General features: G+C 37.7%; 1 protein-coding gene across 4 annotated transcripts in view; it reads right to left on the bottom strand.

Moving 5' to 3' along the window:
* LOC126299007 (coiled-coil domain-containing protein 77-like) overlaps positions 1-24,536 on the bottom strand; it is a 198,542-nt gene that overhangs the window by 105,072 nt on the left and 68,934 nt on the right. For 2 of the 4 annotated variants that reach the window (XM_049990639.1, XM_049990640.1), the window contains exon 3: positions 10,158-10,303. The exons of the other annotated variants lie outside the window; for them this stretch is intronic. In XM_049990639.1, the coding sequence (XP_049846596.1) occupies positions 10,158-10,303 (146 nt within the window). The remainder of the gene's footprint in view (positions 1-10,157; positions 10,304-24,536) is intronic. 4 annotated transcript variants of the gene reach the window in all.

The raw sequence follows: 24,536 nt of genomic DNA, 5'->3' as shown, positions 1-24,536 counted from the left end.
ATCGTATGTGCATGAGGTGTGCTTGCTTGTGTATGTGAATGGTGTATGCCTCTCTTTTACTGATGAAGATGGTGGCTAAAAGCAATAATTAAGTGTCTTTCAATTGTGCCTGTCTGCAACCTGACGTGTCTTCTTTATGGTAAGTAGTGATCTGTCTTTTCCTACATTATGTCCAATATCAGGTATAAACAGCTGGGTAGCCTGTAGTTCTGATAAATTCATGCAATGGAAAATACATACTTTATCCTACCACATATGACCACCACTATAGTGAAAACTGCTACATATTTTATCCATTTCATTTCATTGTAAATGCCGCAGACAAAAATCAGCACCAAATTACTGACAAAGGTCTAAAAGTTGATAACGGATGGTCGCTGCATTATTTTGCTGTGTCTACTAACCCCTATGAACCACGGATATTGTGTGGTGATGTGACTTGCGTGCTTCATCAATACAGATAGCCCTACGATAAGTGGAACCACAATGGAGGGAATATCTGTTGAGTGGCCAGACAAATGTGTGGTTCCTGGGGAGAGACAATAGCCTTTTCAGTATTTGCAGGGCCAAAAGTTTGGATGACTGGCTGACCTGGATTTGTACAATGAACCAAGATGGCTTTTCTGTGCTGGTCTGTGAAGATCTGGAAGCAAGGGAAACTACAGCCATTATTTTTCCTGAGGGCATGAAGCTCAGCTGTATGGTTAAAAAAGGATGGCATCTCCTAGGTGAAACATTCTGGAGATAAAATAGTCCACCATTCAGATCTCCAGGCTGTGACAGCTCAGGGGGATGTCATCATACGGAAAAGCAAAACTGGCAATCTACAGGCTGAAGTGTGGAACGTTAGATGCCTTAATCATGCAAGCAGGTTAGAAAATTTAAAATCGGAAATGGACAGGTTGAAATTATAGTGGGAATGAATGAAGTTCAGTGGCAGGATGAACAGGACTTCTGTTAATGTGGTTACAGGGTTGTAAATACAAAATGAAACAGAGGTAACGCCGGTAACAAACAAGAAGTTAAGAAAGTGGGTAAGCTATTTCAAACAGCTTAGTGAACACACTGTCACAGCCAAGACACACATGAAATCAACATCCACCACAGCAGTACAAGCTTATACGCCAACTAGCTCTGAAGATAAAGAGGCTGAAAGAAAGTATGATGAGATAAGACAAATTATTCAGAGAGGAAAATTTAATTGTGATGGGGGAACTGGAATTCAGTAGAAGGAAGAGGAAAATAACAAAAAATAGTGAATATGGACTGGGGGAAAGGAATAAATGAGGATGCTGCCTGGTATAACTTTGCACAGAGCATCATTTAATCATTGCTAATAATTAGTTTAAGAATCATACAATAAGGCTGTATATTTGGAAGAAACATGGAGGCACTGAAAAATTTCAGAATGATTATATGGTAGTAACACAAGAGAGTTCACAACCAGATTCTAAGCAAGATATTTCCAGAGGCAGATGTGGAATCTGACCACAATTTACTGTAGACTGAAACAAGAAATTGAAGAAAGGTAGGACATTGAAGTGATGAGACATGATAAAGTTGTTGAGAGTTTCAGACAGAGTGTTAAGCAATAATTAACTAAAACAGGTGAGAGGAACACAATAGAAGGCGAAAGGGTACCTTTGGCAGATGAAATAGTGAAGGCAGCAGATGTTCAAATAGGTGAAAAGATAAGGTATAGTGATAATTTATCGACCATCTGACTAGAACTGAATGAAACACAACTTTCATGCCAAATGCGTATCACCTTTATTTTCTGCAAGGCATTTAGAAGAAGAGGAACAACACCAAAAATGCAACAGGAGCGTAATATGTAGAAAATCGTCCATGCATCCTGCCACTGAAGATGCTTTGCAGAAAATAAAGGCAAAATGCATATGGCACAAAAATTGTGTTTAATTCAGTTGTAGTGAGATGGTCCTTAAAGCAAAAATTATCAGTATTCTGTAATATTACACGCAACTGAGGCAGACAGGACTACAATGGTTGAAAAAAGATAAGTCCTTGGATAACACAGGTGATACAAAAGTTAATTGATGAAAGAAAAAATATAAAACTGCAGCAAATGAAATAGCTGAATGGCAATAAAAATGTCTAAAAAAATGAGATTGACAGTAAGTACAAAATGGTTAAGCATGAATGGCTAATGGACAAATGTAAGAATATAGAAGCATATATAACTAGGGGAAAAATAGATACTGCCTACAGGAAAATTAAAGGGACATTTGGAGGATGGAGAAGCAGCTGTGGGAACATAAAGAGCTCAGATAGAAAACCTGTACTAAACAAAGAAGGGGAAGTTGGAAGTAGGATATAGAGGGACTATACATGGGAAACTAACTTGAGAGCAATAGAACAGAAAGGGAAGACAACATGAATTAAAACGAAATAGAAGATACGATACTACAAGAAAAATTGGACAAAGCAATGAAAGACCTAAGTTGAAAAAGGTCCTCACAGGGTAGACCCCATTCCCTCAGAACTGCTGATATCCTTGAGAGAGCAACACATAACAAAACTATTCCACCTAGTGTGCAACATGCACAAGACAGGCAAAACACCCTCAGACTTGAAGAAGAATTCCAGTTCTAAAGAAAGTAGGAGGTGACAGATGTAAATATTACTGAACTATCAGTGTAATAAGTCATGGTTGCAAAATACCAACAAGAATTATTTACAGAAGAATGAAAAACTTACAGAAGCTGAGCTCAGGGAAGATCAGTTTGGATTCTGGTGAAATGTCGAAACACCCAAGGCAATACTCACCCTGTGACTTATCTTAAGAGATAGGTTAATGAAAGGCAAACCTATGTTTATAGCTTTTGTTGAGTTGGGGAAAGCTTTTGACAATGTCAACTAAAATACACTCTTTCAAATTCTGAAGATAGCCAGTGTAAAATATAGGGAGCAAAACATTATATACAACTTGTACACAAACCAGTCGGCCATTTTAAGAGTATAAGGGCATGAAAGGACAGCAATGCTTTGAGAAGGGAATGAGAGCGGGTTATAGCCTATCCCCAATGTTATTCAAACTGAACACTGAGCAAGCAGTTAAGGAAACCAAAGAGAAATTTGGAGAAGGTAATAAGGATCAGGGAGAAGAACTAAAAACTTTTGATGTCCTCCAATGACATATTAATTCTGTAAGAGACAGCAAAAGATGAGGAAGAGCAGCTGAACAGAATGGACAGTGTCTAGAAAGGAGGGAATAAGATGAACACTGACAACAGCAAAACAAGGATAATGGAATGTAGTTGAATTAAATCAGGTGATGCCAAGAGACTATAAGTAGGAGAGAAGTTTTCCTATTTTGGCAGTGAAATAACTGATGACGCTTGAAGTAGAGAGGATATAAAATATGGACAGGCAATGGCAAGGAAAGCCTTTCTGATGAAGAGAAATTTGTTAACATTGGACATTGATTTAAGTGTTAGGAAATCTTTTCTGAAAGTATTTGTCTGGAGGGCGGCCTTGTATGGAAGTGGCATATGGACAATAAGCAATTCAGTCTTGAAGAGAATAGAAACTTTTGGGTCATTCTACATCAAACTGCCTAATTTTTAAACATTTTCCCACTCAACGATCAGGGAATATTTGCATGTCACCAGTGAACATTAGTACAGTTTAATGTTCAATGAAGCAACACTGGCTGAGATATAGTTACTTGTTTGACTGCATGCACGACTTTGCACAGAGTGAGTGTGAATTTAAGTTTTCTTGGGAATACCTCCAGCAATGAGGAGGTCACTAGAATAATTTTATTCATTAACTGAATAGATTCATTCAACACCAAATCTTGAGTTTAAAGCTTTTTAATACTTGCAGTTATATGGGAAAAATGAGTGCTAACCACAGCAATGTCTTTTTTTAATACGGGAATCATTAAAAGCTTTCTTGCACTGGCAAACTGCCAAAGCCTCTGCACTATCAAAGTCGTTTACTACCCCTCTAATGGCCTCGAAATGTTCATTGTAAAACAACACATCTTTGACCCACGTATCCCAACGAGTTACCACTGGTTCAGGAGGTAAAGACACAATTGGTAGTTTTTCTTTGTAGGTCTTGATGCGAGCAGAAGCCTTTAGAAACAGTTTCTTTGTGGATGAAATCAGTTTATTTATATTCACAAATGTGGAACGTACTTCTTCAGCAAGGCGATGTACTCCAAAAGCACAGCACGTCATGTCACGTGAATCAAATTGGGATAAAACACTTGAAGGGCTTTTCCTGCTCTGATCATATAGGAAGCAGCATCTAAAATAAACATAAACATCTGCAGAAGATTCTGGAGATATTTTTCTAATGCGCTCATTCACAAATCTGGCATTCATAGAATGTTTTACTTTTTCAAGTTCTTTGCAGGCCAATAAATAGGAAGAAGGCTCTTCTTTTAAAGCACCAAAAATTAAATTTGCAATGTAATGGCCACAAGTGTCTGTCTGTGGTTGCATCAACTGAAATCCAGACAATGCTGTCCTTGAATTAATTGTGTATTTCTTCCAGAACATTTACATAAATTGTCGGTATGTAATTTTTACGCAAAGTTGATTCATGGTATATTCTTATTTAAGCAATATTTGCACAGGAAGCCTTTGACAAGTTCATAAGTTTGTGAAGAGGGATATTGCTTGCAATGAATGCTTCACATAGATCCATGTTAAACCGATTTTTGGTTACCTTTGGACAAATCCCTGCTACTGCAACTTGCTGTTGTCAGAAGTTGTTGTTGTTGTGGTCCTTTCTTCTGCATTCCTGCTACAAAGACTTGTCTTGACATGATATTTGAAACTTTTTTTGCATAAAACATTTTTCTCAAAAATTCAACAATTTAAGACATATGTCAATGTTCCAGGATGGTCAGCTATCCACGAAATGATGTTTCTTTTTTTGGGTGGCATGGCACACAACACATTACACACTGCATGTCATAAACACATTCAACTGTGTACAAGTAAACAGAAAGCTAAACTGAAACAATGAACATGCGACTAAAAGCTTGCGTAGTTTAATTTAATTGTTGCCGACACATACGATATGACAGTGGAGGGGATTAACTGGGGGGGGGGGGGGGGGGGGGGTGCAGGTGCAGAAGCATTGACTCTGTCTGCCTGTTCCTGTTCCTCTTCTGTAATGATTTCGTTATGCAGTGGCCTCTTGGTTAGCAATAGCACACAGATCTAGGTCGCGATCAATGTGTGAGACTTCAAAACTACATCAAGCTAGAGAATGCCTGTCAAAATTTTTAAAATATTGTAAATATAGAGAGAAAATATGCATCGTGACTAGTTTTTAGTTAAATATGCAAAACTGGTGAAAAGGACCCAAATATGTAAATGCATAACTATTATTACTTCTTTCTTATCTCAGACGTTATGTCTGGTCAAAAGTAGAAAGTGACGCAGACCTTGATCAAGCGTGACTTCCTTTTAACTGTACGGTATATGTTATATTGCATTTGGGAACTTTCGGGTAATTGAACATGTATCAATAATTACGGATTTCTGTAGTTGTATATATATGTTTGGATGTAGCTGTATTGCATTGATGTACTGGTGGATATTGTGTGGTATGACTCCTGTAGTTGATAGTATAATTGGTATAATGTCAACTTTATCCTGATGCCACATATCCTTGACTTCCTCAGCCAGTTGGATGTATTTTTCAATTTTTTCTCCTGTTTTCTTTTGTATATTTGTTGTATTGTGTATGGATATTTTGATTAGTTGTGTTAATTTCTTCTTTTTATTGGTGAATATGATGTCAGGTTTGTTATGTGGTGTTGTTTTATCTGTTATAATGGTTCTGTTCCATTATAATTTGTATTCATCATTCTGCAGTACATTTTGTGGTGCATACTTGTATGTGGGAACGTGTTGTTTTATTAGTTTAGCAAGGCATGTTGTTGACGTATTATTTTTGCTACATTGTCATGTCTTATGGGGTATTCTGAATTTGCTAGTATTGTACATCTGTTTGTGATGTGATCTACTGTTTCTATTTGTTGTTTGCAAATCTGCATTTATCTGTTGTGGTATTGGGATCTTTAATAATATGCTTGCTGTAATATCTAGTGTTTATTGTTTGATCCTGTATTGCAATCATGAATCCTTCCGTCTCACTGTACATATTGGCTTTTCTTAGCCATGTGTTGGATGCGTCTTGATCGATGTGTGGCTGTGTTAGATGGTACGGGTGCTTGCCATGTAGTGTTTTCTTTTTCCAATTTACTTTCTTCGTATCTGTTGATGTTATGTGATCTAAAGGGTTGTAGAAGTGGTTATGAAATTGCAGTGGTGTAGCTGATGTATTTATATGAGTGATTGCTTTGTGTATTTTGCTAGTTTCTGCTCATTCTAGAAAGAATTTTCTTAAATTGTCTACCTGTCCATAATGTAGGTTTTTAATGTCGATAAATCCCCTTCCTCCTTCCTTTCTGCTTAATGTGAATCTTTCTGTTGCTGAATGTATGTGATGTATTCTATATTTGTGGCATTGTGATCGTGTACGTGTATTGAGTGCTTCTAGGTCTGTGTTCCTCCATTTCACTACTCCAAATGAGTAGGTCAATATTGATATAGCATAAGTATTTATAGCTTTTGTTTTGTTTCTTGCTGTCAATTCTGTTTTCAGTATTTTTGTTAGTCTTTGTCTATATTTTTCTTTTAGTTCTTCTTTAATATTTGTATTATCTATTCCTATTTTTTGTCTGTATCCTATATATTTATAGGTATCTGTTTTTTCCATCGCTTCTATGCAGTCGCTGTGGTTATCCAATATGTAATCTTCTTGTTTAGTGTGTCTTCCCTTGACTATGCTATTTTTCTTATATTTGTCTGTTCCAAAAGCCATATTTATATCATTGCTGAATACTTCTGTTATCTTTAGTAATTGGTTGAGTTGTTGATTTGTTGCTGCCAGTAGTTTTAGATCACCCATGTACAGCAAATGTGTGATTTTGTGTGGGCATGTTCCAGTAATATTGTATCCATAATTTGTATTATTTAGCATGTTGGATAGTGGGTTCAGAGGAAGGCAGAACCAGAAAGGACTTAATGAGTCTCCTTGGTATATCCCACGCTTAATCTGTATTGGCTATGATGTGATATTATTTGAACTTGTTTGGATATTAAGTGTGGTTTTCCAATTTTTCATTGCTATGTTTAGGAACTGTATCAATTTAGGATCTACTTTGTATATTTCCAATATTTGTAGTAACCATGTGTGGGGTACACTATCAAAAGCTTTTCGGTAATCAATGTATGCGTAGTGTAGCGACCTTTGTTTAGCTTTAGCTTGATATTTCACCTCTGCATCTATTATCAGTTGCTCTTTACATCCTCGTGCTCCTTTGCAACAGCCTTTTAGTTCTTCATTTATAATTTTGTTCTGTGTTGTATGTGTCATTAATTTCTGTGTAATGACTGAAGTTAATATTTTGTATATTGTTGGTAGGCATGTTATGGGGCGGTATTTAGCTGGGTTTGCTGTGTCTGCTTGATCTTTATGTTTCATATAAGTTATTCCATGAGTAAGTGTATCAGGGAATGTGTATGTGTCTGCAATGTAACTGTTAAATAATTTAGTTAGATGTGAATGTGTTGAGGTGAAATACTTTAGCCAGAAATTTGCTATTTTATCTTTTCCAGGGGCTTTCCAATTGTGAGTAGAATTAATTGCTTTGGTGACTTCATGTTGCAAAAGTATCACTTCAGGCATTTGTGGTATCATCTTGTATGTGTCTGTTTCTGCTTCTATCCACCGTGCATGCCTATTATGTTGTACCGGGTTTGACCATATGTTGCTCCAGAAGTGTTCCATGTCTGTTATGTTTGGTGGATTGTCTATTTTAATGTGTGTGTTATCTATTGTCTGGCAAAATTTATTTTGGTTTGTCTTGAATGTTTGGTTTTGTTTCCTTCTATTTTCACTTTTTTTGTATCTTTTAAGTTGTTTGGCCAATGCTTGTAATTTCTGCTTCTTTCATCTAATTGCTCTATCGCTTCTTGTTGTGAGATTTTATCTAAACTTTTTCGTTTTTTTCTGACATTTGATGTCTTATAAATTGTGTTACCTGTCCAATGTCTTTTCTCAGTTTTTCTATTCTGATCTGTAGCCTGTGTTGCCACACTGGTTTTGTGGGTTTCTTCTGTGTGTTGGTTGGTTCTGATCTCTGCCTAGTGTGTATATTTAGTGTAGTGAGTGCTCCTATATAAACCAGTAGTTATAACTCTTCCATAGTTGTATTTTCATTTATTTTGTTGTGTATGATTGTGTTGATAGCTGTTGTTGTTGTTGTTGTTTTGACTTGTGGGTTATTTGATGGTCTATGCAAGAATGGTCTAATATCTGTATTTGTATCTTTGTATTCTATATATGTCAGCTGAAATTTTTCTTCTATATCTAACATGTGTGTCACTTCGTGTTCTATTTGTGCTTGTTCTGGTGGCTGTCTAAGATTTCGTTTTCCTCTGATTGTTTAATTGATGTGTGTTGTTCTTTGTTTGTTTGTTCTGGGATGTTTGAATCCATCACTGTATTTTCTTCTTCTTCTGATTGCACATTATTTTGTTCCAGTATTTGTTGTACTTGTTGTTAGATGTTTTCTAATTCAGAGTGGGGTATCCTGTTATTTTTGATTATTACACGGATCTTATCAGCTAGTCGTTGTTCTGTTAAAAATTTTAATTCTGGGTATCTGGTAATAACTGTTGTGTATACTTGTGATCTGTATCCAGTTGTGTTGGTTCGTAGGTTTGTTACTTGGTAATAACAGAACATGAGGTGTCGATTAACTTCATCTGACCATCTCATCCTCTGTCTTTGTTTTCCTTCTAGGGTGATTGCAGGAAGCATATCCTGCAAAACACCTCTATTTGGACTTGAATCATTTTCCAGTTGGCTAGCAGTGTCGTTACCACTGTGGGCGGGCATAGGGTTCAAGCGTCGTCCCCGACCATGACGGCGCTTGTCCGAGGCTTCTTTAGTTGTGTCCTGAACCAATTAATCACACTAAAAGGGGGTTAGCCCTATTAGTGGTTAGTTCTTTTCGTCACCTTTTACGACTGGCAGAACATACCGGAGGCCTATTCTTTTCCCGGGCCTCCACGGGAAATTATTATTACTATTATTAATAGTATTATTATTATTATTATTATTATTATTATTATTATTATTATTATTATTATTATTGTTATTATTATTACTACTACTATTATTATTGTCAACATGCACAAAAACAAGACTGAAAATATATGTCTTTCTGCTAGAGCTTTACACGGCATATTTTTATTATTAGTTCATCTAATTTTTAGTTTCTCTGGACATCCAGCTACCACTAACATCTTTTTCATTGCATATTTGTATTGCTGGTGCTTCACCCAAGCCACTGGGAGCACTAGATGATTTTTTTTTTTTAATTCTGCAGATTTCTCACATGTAAATATAAACAAAAATGAAGAAACTTAATGACAGCCCCACTTAGCTGGATACACTTATTACAGTTGGGGGCAGCCCACAATGCAAAAGTTGGTTCGGATGTCAAAATACTTTACTAAGCATCATTTTTTTTCAGTCGGCATGTCCTGGCTTTCCTTTGAGCTTTGAACTGACTGACCCAACCAGTTATAAGGAAACTGTCATTTTAATGCCAACTCCAAATCACAATACAAACTGGCTTTTTTTCACATTAACCACTCAGCCAACACTGGCTGAGGCCTTAATGCGTTTGGATTTGGCATAATCAGACATTAGGTGTAGCTTATTAATCACATACTCCAATAACTTTTCATATTTTCTTGCAAAATATAGCACATTATAGAGTTTTATATTGAAATATTCACTTTCTTCACTCAGTGCCAACTATGGCAGTAATAGATATAATATATCTTACTCACTGACACTTTCATGACCAACTGGTTAAAGTCTAAATGAACAATACTACACACAGATCAGACTTATGGTGAAAAAAATTAAAAAGTGAAAGAAGTCTATTATGGTTGCTAATTGTATTTATTCTGATATGTCAGACTGCACATCACTTGCACGGACCAAAACCATACTGTTGACACTAATTAGTTTATTTTATTTACCAGTTTCACTATAACAGCATATGCATATCATATTATTAAACATACCTCTCTATTTTATTGTGCATCCTTTCAAATTTTTTGATAGACTCACTCATCTTTGTTTTATAAAAAGATAAATTTTCTTGTGTGGGACGTAATTCATTGGTAAGATCATCAATCATCCTCTTTCGAATTTCTTCAGCTTCTCTTCCCTATTTGAGAGAATAAACCAACAGCTCTGCGGCAAATTAATCATAAACTTAATATGTTAAATTTTTTCTTAATTTTACTTCCAACCACATGCTTAGTTACTTATAAAATTTAAACTTGATTAGTATCAGTGCTAAAACCTACTTCATTCCATGCATCTTGAGATGTGTGGAATGAAGAAAGGGATGAGGTAGTTTGGGAGTGGAGGGGCATGGTCAAAATGGAAGAAAGTGGGAGAGTTGAGAGTGGACAGAACAGAGTAGAAACCTGAAGGAAGAGGAGGAAGGAGCAAAGAGATGATTTACTTTAAGGGGCACTCAATATTAAATGCCCATGAAATAATGATCTGAAAAAATATAGTTGGAACATTAATAAAAGCATTAAATCAACAGTCATTCTGGGAAGTTACTTTTCAATATAAAACAAGGATAAAACTAATCAACTAACTGAACATGTAGTAAGAAATCAATTATTTTTATTAATTACTTTGACTTGAAAATGGGTTAATCTAATTCAACAACACGAACACTTTATGCAACAAAATAAGTTAATAGATTAGTATAATGGCAGGGACCATAAAAGGTAGCAGTTAGGACACACAAGAGAAACATTCGTGCATTTTTATACAGGTGCTAACAGTTTTAGAGGTAACATCCTCAGCTGTTATTGTTTCTCCTTGACAAGCCCAATTCCTTAGAAGAATTTCTATGATTATAACATGTAAAATGTGATGGATAGGACATCCTAACTCATATATAAAATTGTTCGGCATGTTGTCAGATTTACAAATTAATTGCAATGTGAACATAAAAGACTCATTCCACACCATTATGATTTATTGTGTAAACAATCCATGGAATATGAAACTTACTAATGGAATGAAAATATTTGCTACATTTTTTAACTGTCACTTCTGTTATGAAACTCGAGTATTTTTCAATATTGTTTATACTCACCTTTAAACAGTCGGTGTGTAACCACATATCAAAACAAATTAAATAAAATAGCCTGAAAATCATTTCTTTCCACATAATTATGACACCTTGTGGATGTAAAACCAACTAATATTTTCTAAGCTCTTCTCATGGAATGCCTTAAATGTAAACATTCTTCAACTTCAAAAGAAGGAAGTTTTAATTTGTGAGTTAACACTGACTGAGCTTCAACATTATCTATGTACTGTAATGACTGATCATATTGTTATTGGAAATTACAGTGCTGTTAGTGATTGGTTAGTGGTGGTGGTTAGTGTTTAACGTCCCGTCGACAACGAGGTCATTAGAGACGGAGCGCAAGCTCGGGTTAGGGAAGGATTGGGAAGGAAATCAGCCGTGCCCTTTCAAAGGAACCATCCTGGCATTTGCCTAAAGCGATTTAGGGAAATCACGGAAAACCTAAATCAGGATGGCCGGAGACGGGATTGAACCGTCGTCCTCCTGAATGCAAGTCCAGTGTGCTACCCATTGCGACACCTCGCTCGGTTAGTGATTGGCCTACAACCTTTAAGTATAGTTTAACAGTATATTGCACACAGAATAAAAAGTAGACCTTAAAAACTGTCAAGCAGCATAAGAGTTATTTCAGTGACCAGTCACTGGTTTGACTTTGAAAATCTTTTATTTCACATTACGGTTCTTCAGGTGCTTTGGCATCCACATGCAGGAGGAGCACATTTGCTTCAGAAGCAAAAAATTGAGTAAATGTTGTGTGTTGTGATTCTCTATGCTTATTCATCCTTTCCACTGGCTCCTCTCTATTTTTTGCGAGGTATACTTTAAAATCACTTTGTATATTTATTACATATGCAAAAGCGAATGGAACAGTCCACATGTAATAGCCAACTACTATTTAGACTTGTAGATTATCAACTGGTGTATTATGATTCCTATTCTGTCTGATGGATGAATGGACTGATGGGGTTACAGGGACCGAACTATGAGGTCATCAGACCCTTAATCCTTTGTATGTCCAGCCAGGAATAGCCCCCACAGAGGAAGGACACAAAAGACAATTCCCAATGGACTCCACTGTATCTGAGAATAAAAAATCTAAGATATAGAAGCAAGTAGGAGTGAGAGAGGGGTAAAAGGGTGAAGGTGGGAGAGATGGCATGCCAACAAAGCAACTGTTGTGCACATGTTGTGTGGCAAGGGACACATCCTCTGCATCCTACTGGTGCTTCCACACCCTCTATTATCACAAGAAAAATAGCTACATGGACAAGATAAAATCTCAAGAAAGTGAACAATGATGATGAGTCTGTCAACCAATAACAGATGTAAAAGAATAAGAAGAATTAAAATGTGAGAAAGGCAGGAGCCAGGCCGGACCACTGAGTAAGGGCAGCGATGGGTTCTTTGAATGGGAGCAAGTGACAGGGCACTCCTCCAATCACTCAAGTGGACAATGAAGCTAGTGTGCACTATGTCACAGAGAAGAGTAAAACACACTTTCATATGTAAAATGTAAAACTAAATCAGCATCACCTGCTAGCACCAGAGGTAGCATGGCAAGTTTAAGATTTCACAGTAAGGTGTCCAAATAAGGGTAGTCCAGTAGTGTGTGGGCCACCACACTGACATTGGGGTGGATCCTCACATTGGAGGGCGTGACCATGGGTCAGCCAAGTGTGGCCAATGTGAAGTTAAAAGAGGACAGTAGCTTCCCTGTGCTCAGCGTGAAGGGAAGACTGCCACACAGTTGTGGTCTGCTTTATGGTTCACAGCTTATTCAGAGCAACCAGGACATACCAATCCATATTCCAAACCTCCAACAACTGTTGGCATAGAGTCAACTGAAGATCCAGTTTCAGTAGCCCTCCCTCTCCAAAGCCAGCATCCTGGTAGCCAACCTGTCCACATGTTCATTCCCTGGGATCACAACATGATCAGCGGCCTATACAAAGATGACTAACCATCCAACATGGTGGATGTCATACAGGATATCCTGGATAGACACAACCAGTTGGTGCCAAGGGTAGCAATGGTCAACAGCCTGAAGACTACTCAAGGAGTCACTGCAGCTTAAAACCCACTCACTAGTGCAACAACAAAGGTGGCTGAGGGCTTGAGCAATGGCCACCAACTCTTCAGTGAATACACTGTATCCATTCAGCAGGGAGCATAGTTCACTGCATCTTGCTCATGTGTAGGCAAAACTGGTTCATGCATTAACCATATGCCAACAGTGTATACCACCTGAAAATGTGTCAAGGATGTGCAAAAACAGATGGCAAATAACCAGAGGGTCTATTAAGTCCTTTGGTTCAAAGCATGGGGTCAAGGCATATCAGAGGACGGGGTACCACCATGGGGTTGCATGCGATTTCTCCCTGACAAGAGGTGACAGTCAGCAAAGCTGGATTTCAAAGCGGAGACTGTATGCGCACTGCAATAGTGACTGCAGACTTTGGCCTCTGTTGTGGGAGGTAGATTTCTCTACAAGGAAAATGGACTCGGTAGTTCAGATGCTCAGGTGAGCAGCGAATACGTATTCCATTGTTGAGCAGCAGTTGTCAGCATCTGATCTTCAGGAGAGAGACACTGTGAGTAGGCTATTCACAGGGCTGGTCCGAAAGGCACCAGTCGCAAGTTGGGCCTCACAATAGTATATCAGGTCAGGCATCTGCAGTGCTGAAAGCAATACTAAGTCATATGCCAGGCTCCCAAGATTAAGACGTGACAGAATCAGAGCTTTGTAGAGCCACAAAACTGTAGAGCAATCTGCACCCCAGGTGGTGTTACTGAGACAAGGAAGAGTATTACACTGTGGCCACCACATTCAGTTAAGTTAGCAAAGATGGGGAAGCCGCATCAACCAGGTATCAAAAACCAACACTAAAAAATGATAAGATTGCACCACACAGAAAATTCGCTCATCAAAGTAGAGTTCTTGTTGGGGATGAACAGTACATCAGCGACGAAGTGCATGAAGTATGTCTTGGTGGCAGAAAACCAGAAGCTGTGGCTGAGAGCACCTTTTGTATGGCACTCTGCAATCGGTGTTCAGCAACACCCATAGTTGAGGAGCAGTAGTAGACACAAAATATGTTAGTATACAGGGACGGTGAGACTGTAGACCCCAAGCTGCAGTCAGGTCATTGATAGCCACTAGAAAAAAGGGCACGGTCAATACAGAACCCTGCAGGACCCCATTCTCTTCTACATGGGAAGTACCGTGGAAAGCATCAACCTGAACCCAGAAAGTACTGTAAGACAAGAAGTTCCAAACAAAAATCACAAGTTGGCCCTTGAGACTGCTATCACAAGTTGACCCTTGAGACTGCACCTGGAGGGTAACAAGGATACAGTAATGCCATGTGGTTTGTATGCCATATGGAAGTCTAAGAAATGCCAGGAAAAATCTGACTGAATGGCAGACTCTTCTAGGCAGATCAAAATTTCAGTAGTAGGACAGCCATGACGTAAACCACCCTTGGACAGAGCCAAAAGTCCCCGAGACTAAAGGCGCCAATACAGCCATTGGCTCTCTACACACAGAAATTAGTGAGTCTAATTGAGTGATTAGTGTCCACATTTCCAGGGGTTGTTTACCCTGTTTCAGTACTAGGACATTCACATTTTCTCGCCACTGAGACGGTGAATATCATCACTCCAGATACAGTTGAAAATGGCAACAATGTGATGTTGACAATCTACTGGTAGGTGGATGATCATTTAGCTGTGGATGCGGTTGGGCCGTGAAGCCATATCAGGGCTAAAGGCTATGGCACTGATGAATTCCCACTGGACAGAGTATTATAATGTTCAAGGTGACGTGTAGTAAATGTTAAAGGAAGCAACTCTACCTGCTATTTGAGGACATGAAATGCAGGCTGCTAATTCACAGACGCAAAGGTTCCAGCATAATTAAAAGCAAAACGTTCAGCAACAGCATGCAGATCAGTGCAAACATCCTTCACACAGATACCAGGTATGCCCACAGGATACTGGTGTCCAGGCATTGAATCTTCACCCTAACCTGTGAAAGGGGGGTACATGGTAAACTGGTAGCAACATACTGCTCCCAGTATTCTTGCTTCTGTCATTTCATGAGGTGGTGGATATGGGCACAGATCTGTTTAAAGGCAAACGTGTTTTCCTTCTTCTTTTCGGCAATCTAACTTACTGTCACTAAAGTAAGTTTGTTTACATACGATTGCGACTAGACCTAATCTTTCATAAATGTGTTTTCTTGTTTTTCTGTAATTTAATTTGACTTATTCTCACTAAAGTAAGATTTTTACCATTAATGAAAAGTTCCTGACATGCTGTAGAATTGTTAGCTCCGGGTTTGGTGTGATGGGTGCAGCAGTTTTTTCCATTGGGGTGACAGTAGTGGCGTGGGAAATAGGGAAGTGGATCCGACTCATCAGTGGTTATGTAGGATATGCTGTAGAGATAGGAAAATAGTGGAATAGGAGGGGAACATTGCTGCCCTTCAGGCACAGTTAGAGCAGGCTAGGAAAGATCTGAACAGGTTAAAGAGGGAGAATGGTAAAGAGAGGTGGAAGTGGCAACAGGTAACAGGAGTAACAGACCTAGAACTTTTTCAGACAGCTTTGTGGTGAATGTGAAGAATAAGTGTGACCTGTTGCTTCAGTTAGAAGCTGATGTGCCTCAGAAAGAGGTAGGTGTAGAGAGGGCCCAACAAACTTTCAGTAGAAAATTGAATAAGAATGTAGGGAAGTCAACAAAGAGAAAGAAAGTTTTGTTGTTAGGTAGTTCACATGCCAGAGGTGCAGGTCAACTTTTGCAGAACCAGTTAGGATCAGAATACCACGTCACAATTTTTTTTAAACCAAGTGCTGGTTTGGGTCGGGTGACAGAGGATTTAGGTTAGGTTAGGTTAGGTTCACTCTGTAAAGATTTTACCAAGGAAGACACCGTGGTTATTCTGAGTGGGCCGGGTAGTAGTATTGACAGAGATCCTGGGTACAATATAGAGTGTGAGCTGGCAAAGATTGCATCAGCAACGAGACATACGAGTGTTGAGTTTGTGTCTGTTCTGAGATGCCATGACTGACCTCATTTAAACTCTTCTGTCGGGAGAGTTAATTTGGAGTTGGAAACAGCTGCTTGGGTCGGGTGCGGGGTCACATATTTGCTTGGTTCCTGCTGATTCTCTCAGTAGGTGGGATTATACTAGACATGGCCTACACGTCAACAGGAAAGGGAAGGGTAAACTGGCTAGGCTAATAGCAGGAAATGTAAGGGGGGCAGGCACTGCCATGAGTGGTAATATACCAGTGGTCATAGGTTTTGGAGCAGCACCTTTTTTAGGATAGGTAGGACAGAACGAAGTCAAGTTTTGAGAGAAGTAAAGATTGAAACAAACCTTCAGTTTGATAAAGAAATCAAACAGCATAATCCTGGCACATTGGTTCAGCGAACACAGCTGTTGTTTAAAAATTTAGAGCAATCAGCAGAAACTTTATTTCCACCTGATTTCATTTTGGTAAATGTGAAATGCCAACTATCTTTAGTGAATCAAAATATTCGAGGGGTTAGAAGTAAAATTAATGAACTACTTATGTGTATAGATGAATTAGAGTCATCGAACCCAGTTGATATAATCTGCCTCTCTGAACATCATGTGACCACCGGTATCGATATGTTGAACCTTGCAGAATTTAAGTTAGCTTCCTACTTCTGTAGACAAAAGATGGAGAAAGGAGGAGCTGTCACATTTGTTAAAAACAGTTTTAAATTTAAGAATATTGACATTAATAAATTTTGCTTAGAGTGGCACTTAGGAAGCATGTGCAACAGAGATAGAATTTCATAATAGGTCCTTTATAGTGGTAGCCGTATACAGAGCACCTTCAGGAAATTTCAACCTGTTTATAAATGGTCTTGAAGATTTATTATCTCATTTAAAATTAAAAAACAAAGAACTAGTGGTTGCTGGCGATTTTGATATAGATGTCCTCAAAAACACTGTCAGTGAACAGTTACTGAAGTCAGTTACATGGTCATTCAATTTAATTTCTACTGTAAATTTCCTAACTAGGGTATACAAATGTTCTAAGATTGCCATCGATAATATATTTATAGACAATTCTAGGCAACTAAGCCACATTACAAAACCAGTAATAAATGGGCTATCTGACCATGACATGCAACACCTAACATTAAATTTTGAAAATTGTCAGGGTAAAACATCTATCAGAACTGAGTACAGAAGACCAATAAAACAGCCAAGAACTGAGAAATTTAGGAAATTGCTCAAATAAATTAATTGGATGGATGTTTACAGCATCCAAGACACAAATGGAAAATACAAAACATCCTATTAATAAGGTTAGCACCTTATTTGAAAATTGTTTTCCCCTGAAGGTAACTCAAATTAAGCAGAAGTCTAATAAGAAACCATGGATCACACAAGGGATAAAGATATTATGTGAGACAAAAAGGAAACTCTATCTGATACATAGGGACACCTCTGATACTATCATTATAGCTCATTACAAAAATTACTGCAAAATACTGAAGAAGGTTATACAGAAATCTCAGCACCTGCATTATGAGAAGAAGATGAATACATCCAGCAATAAAATAACAAAAATATGGGATATAGTTAAGTCAGAGACAGGTAGGAGCAGAAATAAGGAAGAACAAACAGCTCTAAAAATAAACGAAACCCTGATAACAAATGCATGTTGTGTTGCAAACTATTTAAACATGTATTTTGTCTCTCTTACTGAGAGCATGGGGTTGCCAGGTTCAGTAAATAATGCAAAGGACTATCTGAGACCAGTGCACACAAGCAATCTCAGTAAAATGGAATTGACACTTACTTCACCCAAAGAAATAGAATCCATCATAAAGTCTTTGAAATCAAAGCATTCTAGTGTTTATGATAACATATCAACAAAGTTAATAAAAGAGTGTTCATGTGAGCTTAGTCATATTGTAAGTTATTTGTGTAATCAATCACTTGTCACAGGAACATTCCCGGACTGGCTTAAATATGCTGAAGTTATACCTCTCCACAAGAAAGGGGATAAAGAAATCCCATCAAATTACTGACCAATCTCACTTTTGCCAGCTTTTTCAAAAATGTTTGACAACGTTATGTTCAAGCGTCTACTTAAGCACCTTAGTGAAAATAACATACTGTTAAAGTCACAGTTTGGGTTTCTTAAGGGTTCTGATATTGAGAAAGCTATTTACACTTACAGCAAATATGTCCTTAATTCATTGGACAACAAATTAGAGGCAACTGGTATATTCTGTGACCTGCCAAAGGTGTTTGACTGTATGAATCACAGCATTCTTTTAAGTAAATTAAAATATTATGGTGTCACTGGTAGTGCTGCAAAGTGGTTTCAGTCATATATCACTAATAGAAAACAAAGGGTGTCATTACGTAACACTTCAGCAGCACGCAATCGGACATCATCCGACTGGGAGGAAATTACATGTGGTGTTCCCCAAGGTTCCATACTAGGTCCACCACTGTTTCTTGTGTATATTAATGACCTATCATCTGTTACATTACCAGATGCCAAGTTTGTCTTATTTGCAGATGATACAAACATTGCAATAAATAGGAAACCAAATATAAATTTAGAAAGGGCAGCTAATCAAATTTTTACTGACTTTAATAAGTGGTTCATAGCCAATTTATTGTCATTAAACTTTGAAAAGACCCACTATATGCAGTTCAGAACTTCCAAGAGATTTCCTTCTGGTGTGTGTATAAAATATGACGACATGGAAAAGGGAGAAGTTGAGAGTGTAAAATTCTTGGGATTACAGCTTGATAATAAATTCTGTTGGGAGCAACATACTAACGAACTAATAAAGCGCCTAAACAAGTCTGTGTTTGCAATGCGAATGATGTCAGACATAGGAGAAACAGATATAAAAAACTGGCATATTTACTTATTTTCACTTCATTATAGTATCATATTTTGGGGTAACTCCACAAACAGAGAAAAAATTTTTAGAGTACAGAAGCGTATAATAAGAGTAATGAGTAGTGTAAATCCAAGAAAATCATGTCGAAACCTATTCAAGGAATTGGGCATATTAACTACAGCTTCTCAGTACATTTATTCCTTAATGAACTTTGTTGTAAATAATACATCTCATTTTACAACTAACTGCTTAGTACACAGTATCAATACTAGTAATAAGAACAATATACATAAAGATTTAAAATCACTTACTATTGCCCAGAAAGGAGTCCAGTATTCAGCAACACATATTTTCAATAAGTTACCAGCAACCATTAAGAAGTTAGTCAAACAAGGCACAATTTAAACATAATTTAGAAGAATTTTTGGTGGCCAACTTCTTCTATTCCATCCAGGAGTTTCTCAACAAGTGCAGTAGATCATTTTAATGAAAATTTATTATACTTTAATTTTTGACAATACTTGGTTGTAACAGCCAAGTAACTACCTACTGTGTGAATGATGGATATATGGAAAGCAGATGTCTTAAGTCTGTAAACAGTGGAAGTTTAATTTTAAATCTTGTACATAATCTGACTGTTCTTAACTGAGGATCACTGAAATGAATAATTTACTTTATTTTTTGACTATACTTGGTTGTAATGGCCAAGAAACTAACAAATGTCTGAATGACGGATGTAATGAAGGCGGATGTAAGTACTAAACCTGTAAACATTAGAAGTTTTTAATCCATGTACATAATTTCACTGTTTATTGACTGAGGATCGCTAAAATTAATGAAACTCAAGTTTTTCTAATTATATTTTTGTAATTTGTTTATCTGTCATGTTCCACACCCAGGAGGATTACCTCTTTTACGGGTCTACAGAATTAATAATTAATAATTAATCTAATCTAATCTAATCCATCAACAGATGTCATTTATGGCATTGCAGAGCCCATCTGCAACATCTAATGTCCACAGTGACATCGGGCATCCACCAAGCTACTGTCTTCCAATGGGGGGATCCCAATGAAGAGGGGATTGCAGAGTCAGCTACTGACAGAATGGCTGCAGTTGTGCTCTGGACAACCACACCAGTACTTCTATGTGGCAAGGTCTGGAGGGCAATGGAAGTAGTGAATGCATTCTGATCAGCTATGGAAAGAGACCATCTGGGTGGATGCCCAGGTGAGTGATGCTGACACAGGGTCAAAACAATTGGAAAATGATCACTGTCATGCAGGTCATCATGGACAGGTCAAGGGTTGAATGTGACTCATATCTCACAAATGTGTGAAAAACCAGTATTCAAGAGACAAAGATCAAGCTCTGCGAGCAAGTTTGTGACAGCTTTACTGCAGCCAGTGGCTGTAGTTCCATCCCACAAAGGGTTGAAGTTATCCAGTATTTAGAAATGTGGGGGGAGTTAAGGAAATAATGCAGACATGTTCTGGAACACTTCATGGCTGAGAGGGACATACACATTACAGATGGTAAATTCCAGAGATGTCTTCACATGAACAGCCACAGCCTCCAAAGTCATATGTGGTTGCTGTAGGCAGAGTTCAGAAGATAGGTGCAAACACCACATGCATGTTGTCATGTTGTTGTAGTGGCCTTCAGTCCCAAGACTGGTTTGATGCAGCTTTCCATGCTACTATATGAGTGTGCAAACCTTTTCAACTCCAAATAACTACTGCATCTTACATCCTACTGAATCTACTTATTGTACTTATCTCTTGGTCTCCCTCAACGATTTTTACCCCCCAAATCTCCCTCCAATACTAAATTTGTGGTCACTTGATGTCTCAGAATGAGTCCTATCAACCAGCCCCTTTTTCTAGTCAGACTGTGCCACAAATTTCTTTTCTCCCCTATTCTATTCAGTACCTCCACATTAGTTACATGATCTATGCACCTAGCCTTTTTCTCTTCTTGTCTGAATTGTTTATCATCCATGTTTCACTTCTATACATGGCTATACTCCATATAAATACTTTCTGAAAAGGCTTCCTAACACTTAAATCTATATTCAGTGTTAAACTTTTTTTTTTTCGCACTACCACTCTACATTTTATATCCTCTCTACTTTGAGCATTATTAGTTATTTTGCTGCCCAAATAACAAAACTCATCATCTGTTTTTAGTGTCTCATTTCCAAATTAAATTCCCTCAGCATCACCTGATTTAATTTGTCTCTGTTTTGCTTCTGTTGATACTCAGCTTGCATCCTCCTTTCAAGACACTTTCCCTTCTGTTCACCTGCTCTTCCAAGTCCTTTACTGTCTTTGACAGAATTACATCATCAGCAAACCTCAAAAATTTTATTTCTCCCCCTGAATTTCGTTTCCTACTCGAATTTGTTGTTTTGTTTGCTATATTGCTTGCTCAATGTACAAACTGAATTACATCAACAATAGGCTACAACTCCCTTTTCAACCACTGGTTCCCTTTCATGCCCCTTGACTTACAGCTGATATCTTGTTTCTGTACAACTTGTACACACCCTTTTACTCCTTATATTTTACCCCTGCTACCTTCAGAATTTCAAAGAGAGCATTCCACTCAACAATGTCAGAAGCTTTCTCTCTGTCTACAAATGCTATAAATGTAGGTTTTCGTTTCCTTAACCTATCTTCTAAGACAAAACATAGGTTCAGTATTGCCTCGCGTGTTCATACATTTCTCTGGAATCCAAACTGATCTTCCCCAAGGTTTGCTTCTACCATCTCTTCCATTCTTCTGTAAAAAATTGTGTTAGTATTTTGCAACTTTGACTTATTAAACTGATAGTTTGGTAATATTCACACCTGTCAGCACCTGCTTTCTTTGGGATTCTTCTTGAAGTTTGAGGGTGTTTTGACTGTCTGATAAATCTTGCACATGATAAGCAATAGTTTTGTCATAGCTGGCTTGTCTACTCCAAGGCCCATGCTTCAGCTTAGATCTTACAGTAAGCTGTCAAATTCTTCACAGAGTATCCTATGTTCCATCTCATCTTCATCTAGTACCTCATCCATTTCTATAATATTACCTGCAAGTTCTTTCCCTCGTGTAGCCCTTTTTACATACGTTACACCTTTCTGCTTCCCTTCTTTGCTTAGTACTGGTATTCCATCAGAGTTCTTGATATTCATATAGCTGCCTGCTTTCCTTTTTCAAATGCCTTTTTAATTTTCCTATAGGTGACATCTATATTTCCCCTAGTTATACATGCTTCTATAGACTTACATTTGACCTCTAGTCATTACTGTTTAGCAGTTTTGTACTTCCTGTCAATTTCATTTGTTAGATGTTTGTATTCCCTTCGCCTATTTCATTTGCTACATTTTTATATTTTCTCCTTTCATCAGTTAAATTCAATATCACCCTTGTTATCCAAGGCCTTGTCTTTCTATCTATTTGATCCTCTGCTCCCGTAACTATTTCATCTGTCAAATGTACCCATTTGTCTTCTACTTTTTTCTGCTGTCCCATTTCAGTCAATTGTTGCCTAATACTCCCTAAAAACTCTCAACAACCTCTAGTTCTTTCAACCTATACAAGTCCCATCTCCTTAATTTCCTACCCTTTTTCAGTTTCTTCAGTTTTAATCTACAGTTCATAACCAATAAATTGTAGCCAGAGTCCACATCTGACCTGGAAATGTCTACCAGTTTAAAATCTGTTTCCAAAATCTCTGCCTTACCATTATATAATCAATCTGAAACCTTCAGGTGTCTCTAGGTCTCTTCCATGTACAAAACCTTCTTCCACGATTCTTAAACCAAGTCTTAGCGACAATTAAATTGTGGTCAGTGGACAACTCCATCAGGTGGCTTGCTCTTTCATTCCTTTCTCCCAGTCCATGTTCATCTACAATTTTTCCTTCCCTACCTTTTCCTACTATCAAGTTACAGTCCTCATCTCAACAAAATTTTTGTCTCCCTTAACAATATGGATGATTTCTTTTATCTCATCATACATTTCTTCAATCTTTTCATCATCTGCACAGCTGATTGGCTTATAAACTTGTACTACTGTGGTGAGTGTTGGCTTTGTGTCTATCTTGGCTATGATAATGTATTCACCAAGCTGTTCATAATAGCTTAGGTGCATTCCTATTTTCTTATTCATTATTCATTAAAACTGCTCCCACATTACCCTTATTTGATTTTGTATTTATAATCCTGTATGCACTTGACCATTAGTTTTGTTCTTCCTACCACTGAACTTCACTAATTCCCACTAAAGCTAACTTCAGCCTGTCTATTTCTCTTTATCAATTTTCTAACGTACCTGGGTGATTGAGGACTGCACACTCTGACCTGTAGAACACCAGTTTTGTTTCTCCTGATGACAACACTCTCCTGACTAGTCTCCATCTGAAGATCCAAATGGGGGACTGTTTTACCTCCGGAATATTTTACCCAAGAGGACATCATCATTATTTAATCACACGGTACTGCTGCATGCCTCCGAAAAAGAAAAAAATAGGGCTGTAGTTTCCACTTGCTTTCAGCCACTCACAGTACCAGCACAGCAAGGCCATTTTCGTTGACTTTACAAGGTCAGATTAGTCCATCATCCAGACTGTTGCCCCTGCAACTAATAAAAAGGCTGTTGTCCCTCTTCAGGAACCACATGTTTGTCCGGCATCTCAACAGATACCCCTCCATTGTGGTTGCACCGGTGGTACAGCTATCTGTATCACTGACTAGGGAGTAGCACAAGTTGCAGTCGGAATTGCAACGAAGTTTTGGTTTGCATGTAAGAGTATTACTTGTAAATATAAAAGTATATATAATAATACGAGTTAGGTATGGGAAACTATTGATGTGTATACATCTGGTAATAATGACTCCTAGTGATTCCTAAAAACGCATTGTTACTATATAGGCCCTCTATCGAATGCACTAAAAAGGAATGGAAACGACAATAAAAGTTACACACACATAAATTGCCAGATGACATCATCATTGGAAACTTGCCCTGATATTATATGTCATAAGGTAAATATTGGCTTGTCCCTTTCACAGTAGGCATTTGTTCACACCCATAAAAGTTTGGAAGCGCACATTCTGATAGTGAATGTTCTCAAAACAACAGAGCCACATATATAAGGGAAGCAGAGTCGCTGCCAGGTAGGTAGTTTGAAAGCTACAATTGCAGCGATAACTTGCAAGTAATAAAAAAAGTGAATAACTGCAATTATTGGCTATTACCAAGGACTTCAGTCAATGTTATGCATAGTGATATTAGAAATACGTGGAGTGAATTCATCATTTAAGGAAGAGAATCACAACTGTAACTTTTTTATATCATAACATGGCATTGTCTTGTATATGTT

This window comes from Schistocerca gregaria, chromosome X, assembly GCF_023897955.1.
Source record: "Schistocerca gregaria isolate iqSchGreg1 chromosome X, iqSchGreg1.2, whole genome shotgun sequence".
Taxonomy (NCBI): domain Eukaryota; kingdom Metazoa; phylum Arthropoda; class Insecta; order Orthoptera; family Acrididae; genus Schistocerca; species Schistocerca gregaria.
This window is presented reverse-complemented; position numbering and strand designations above follow the sequence as displayed.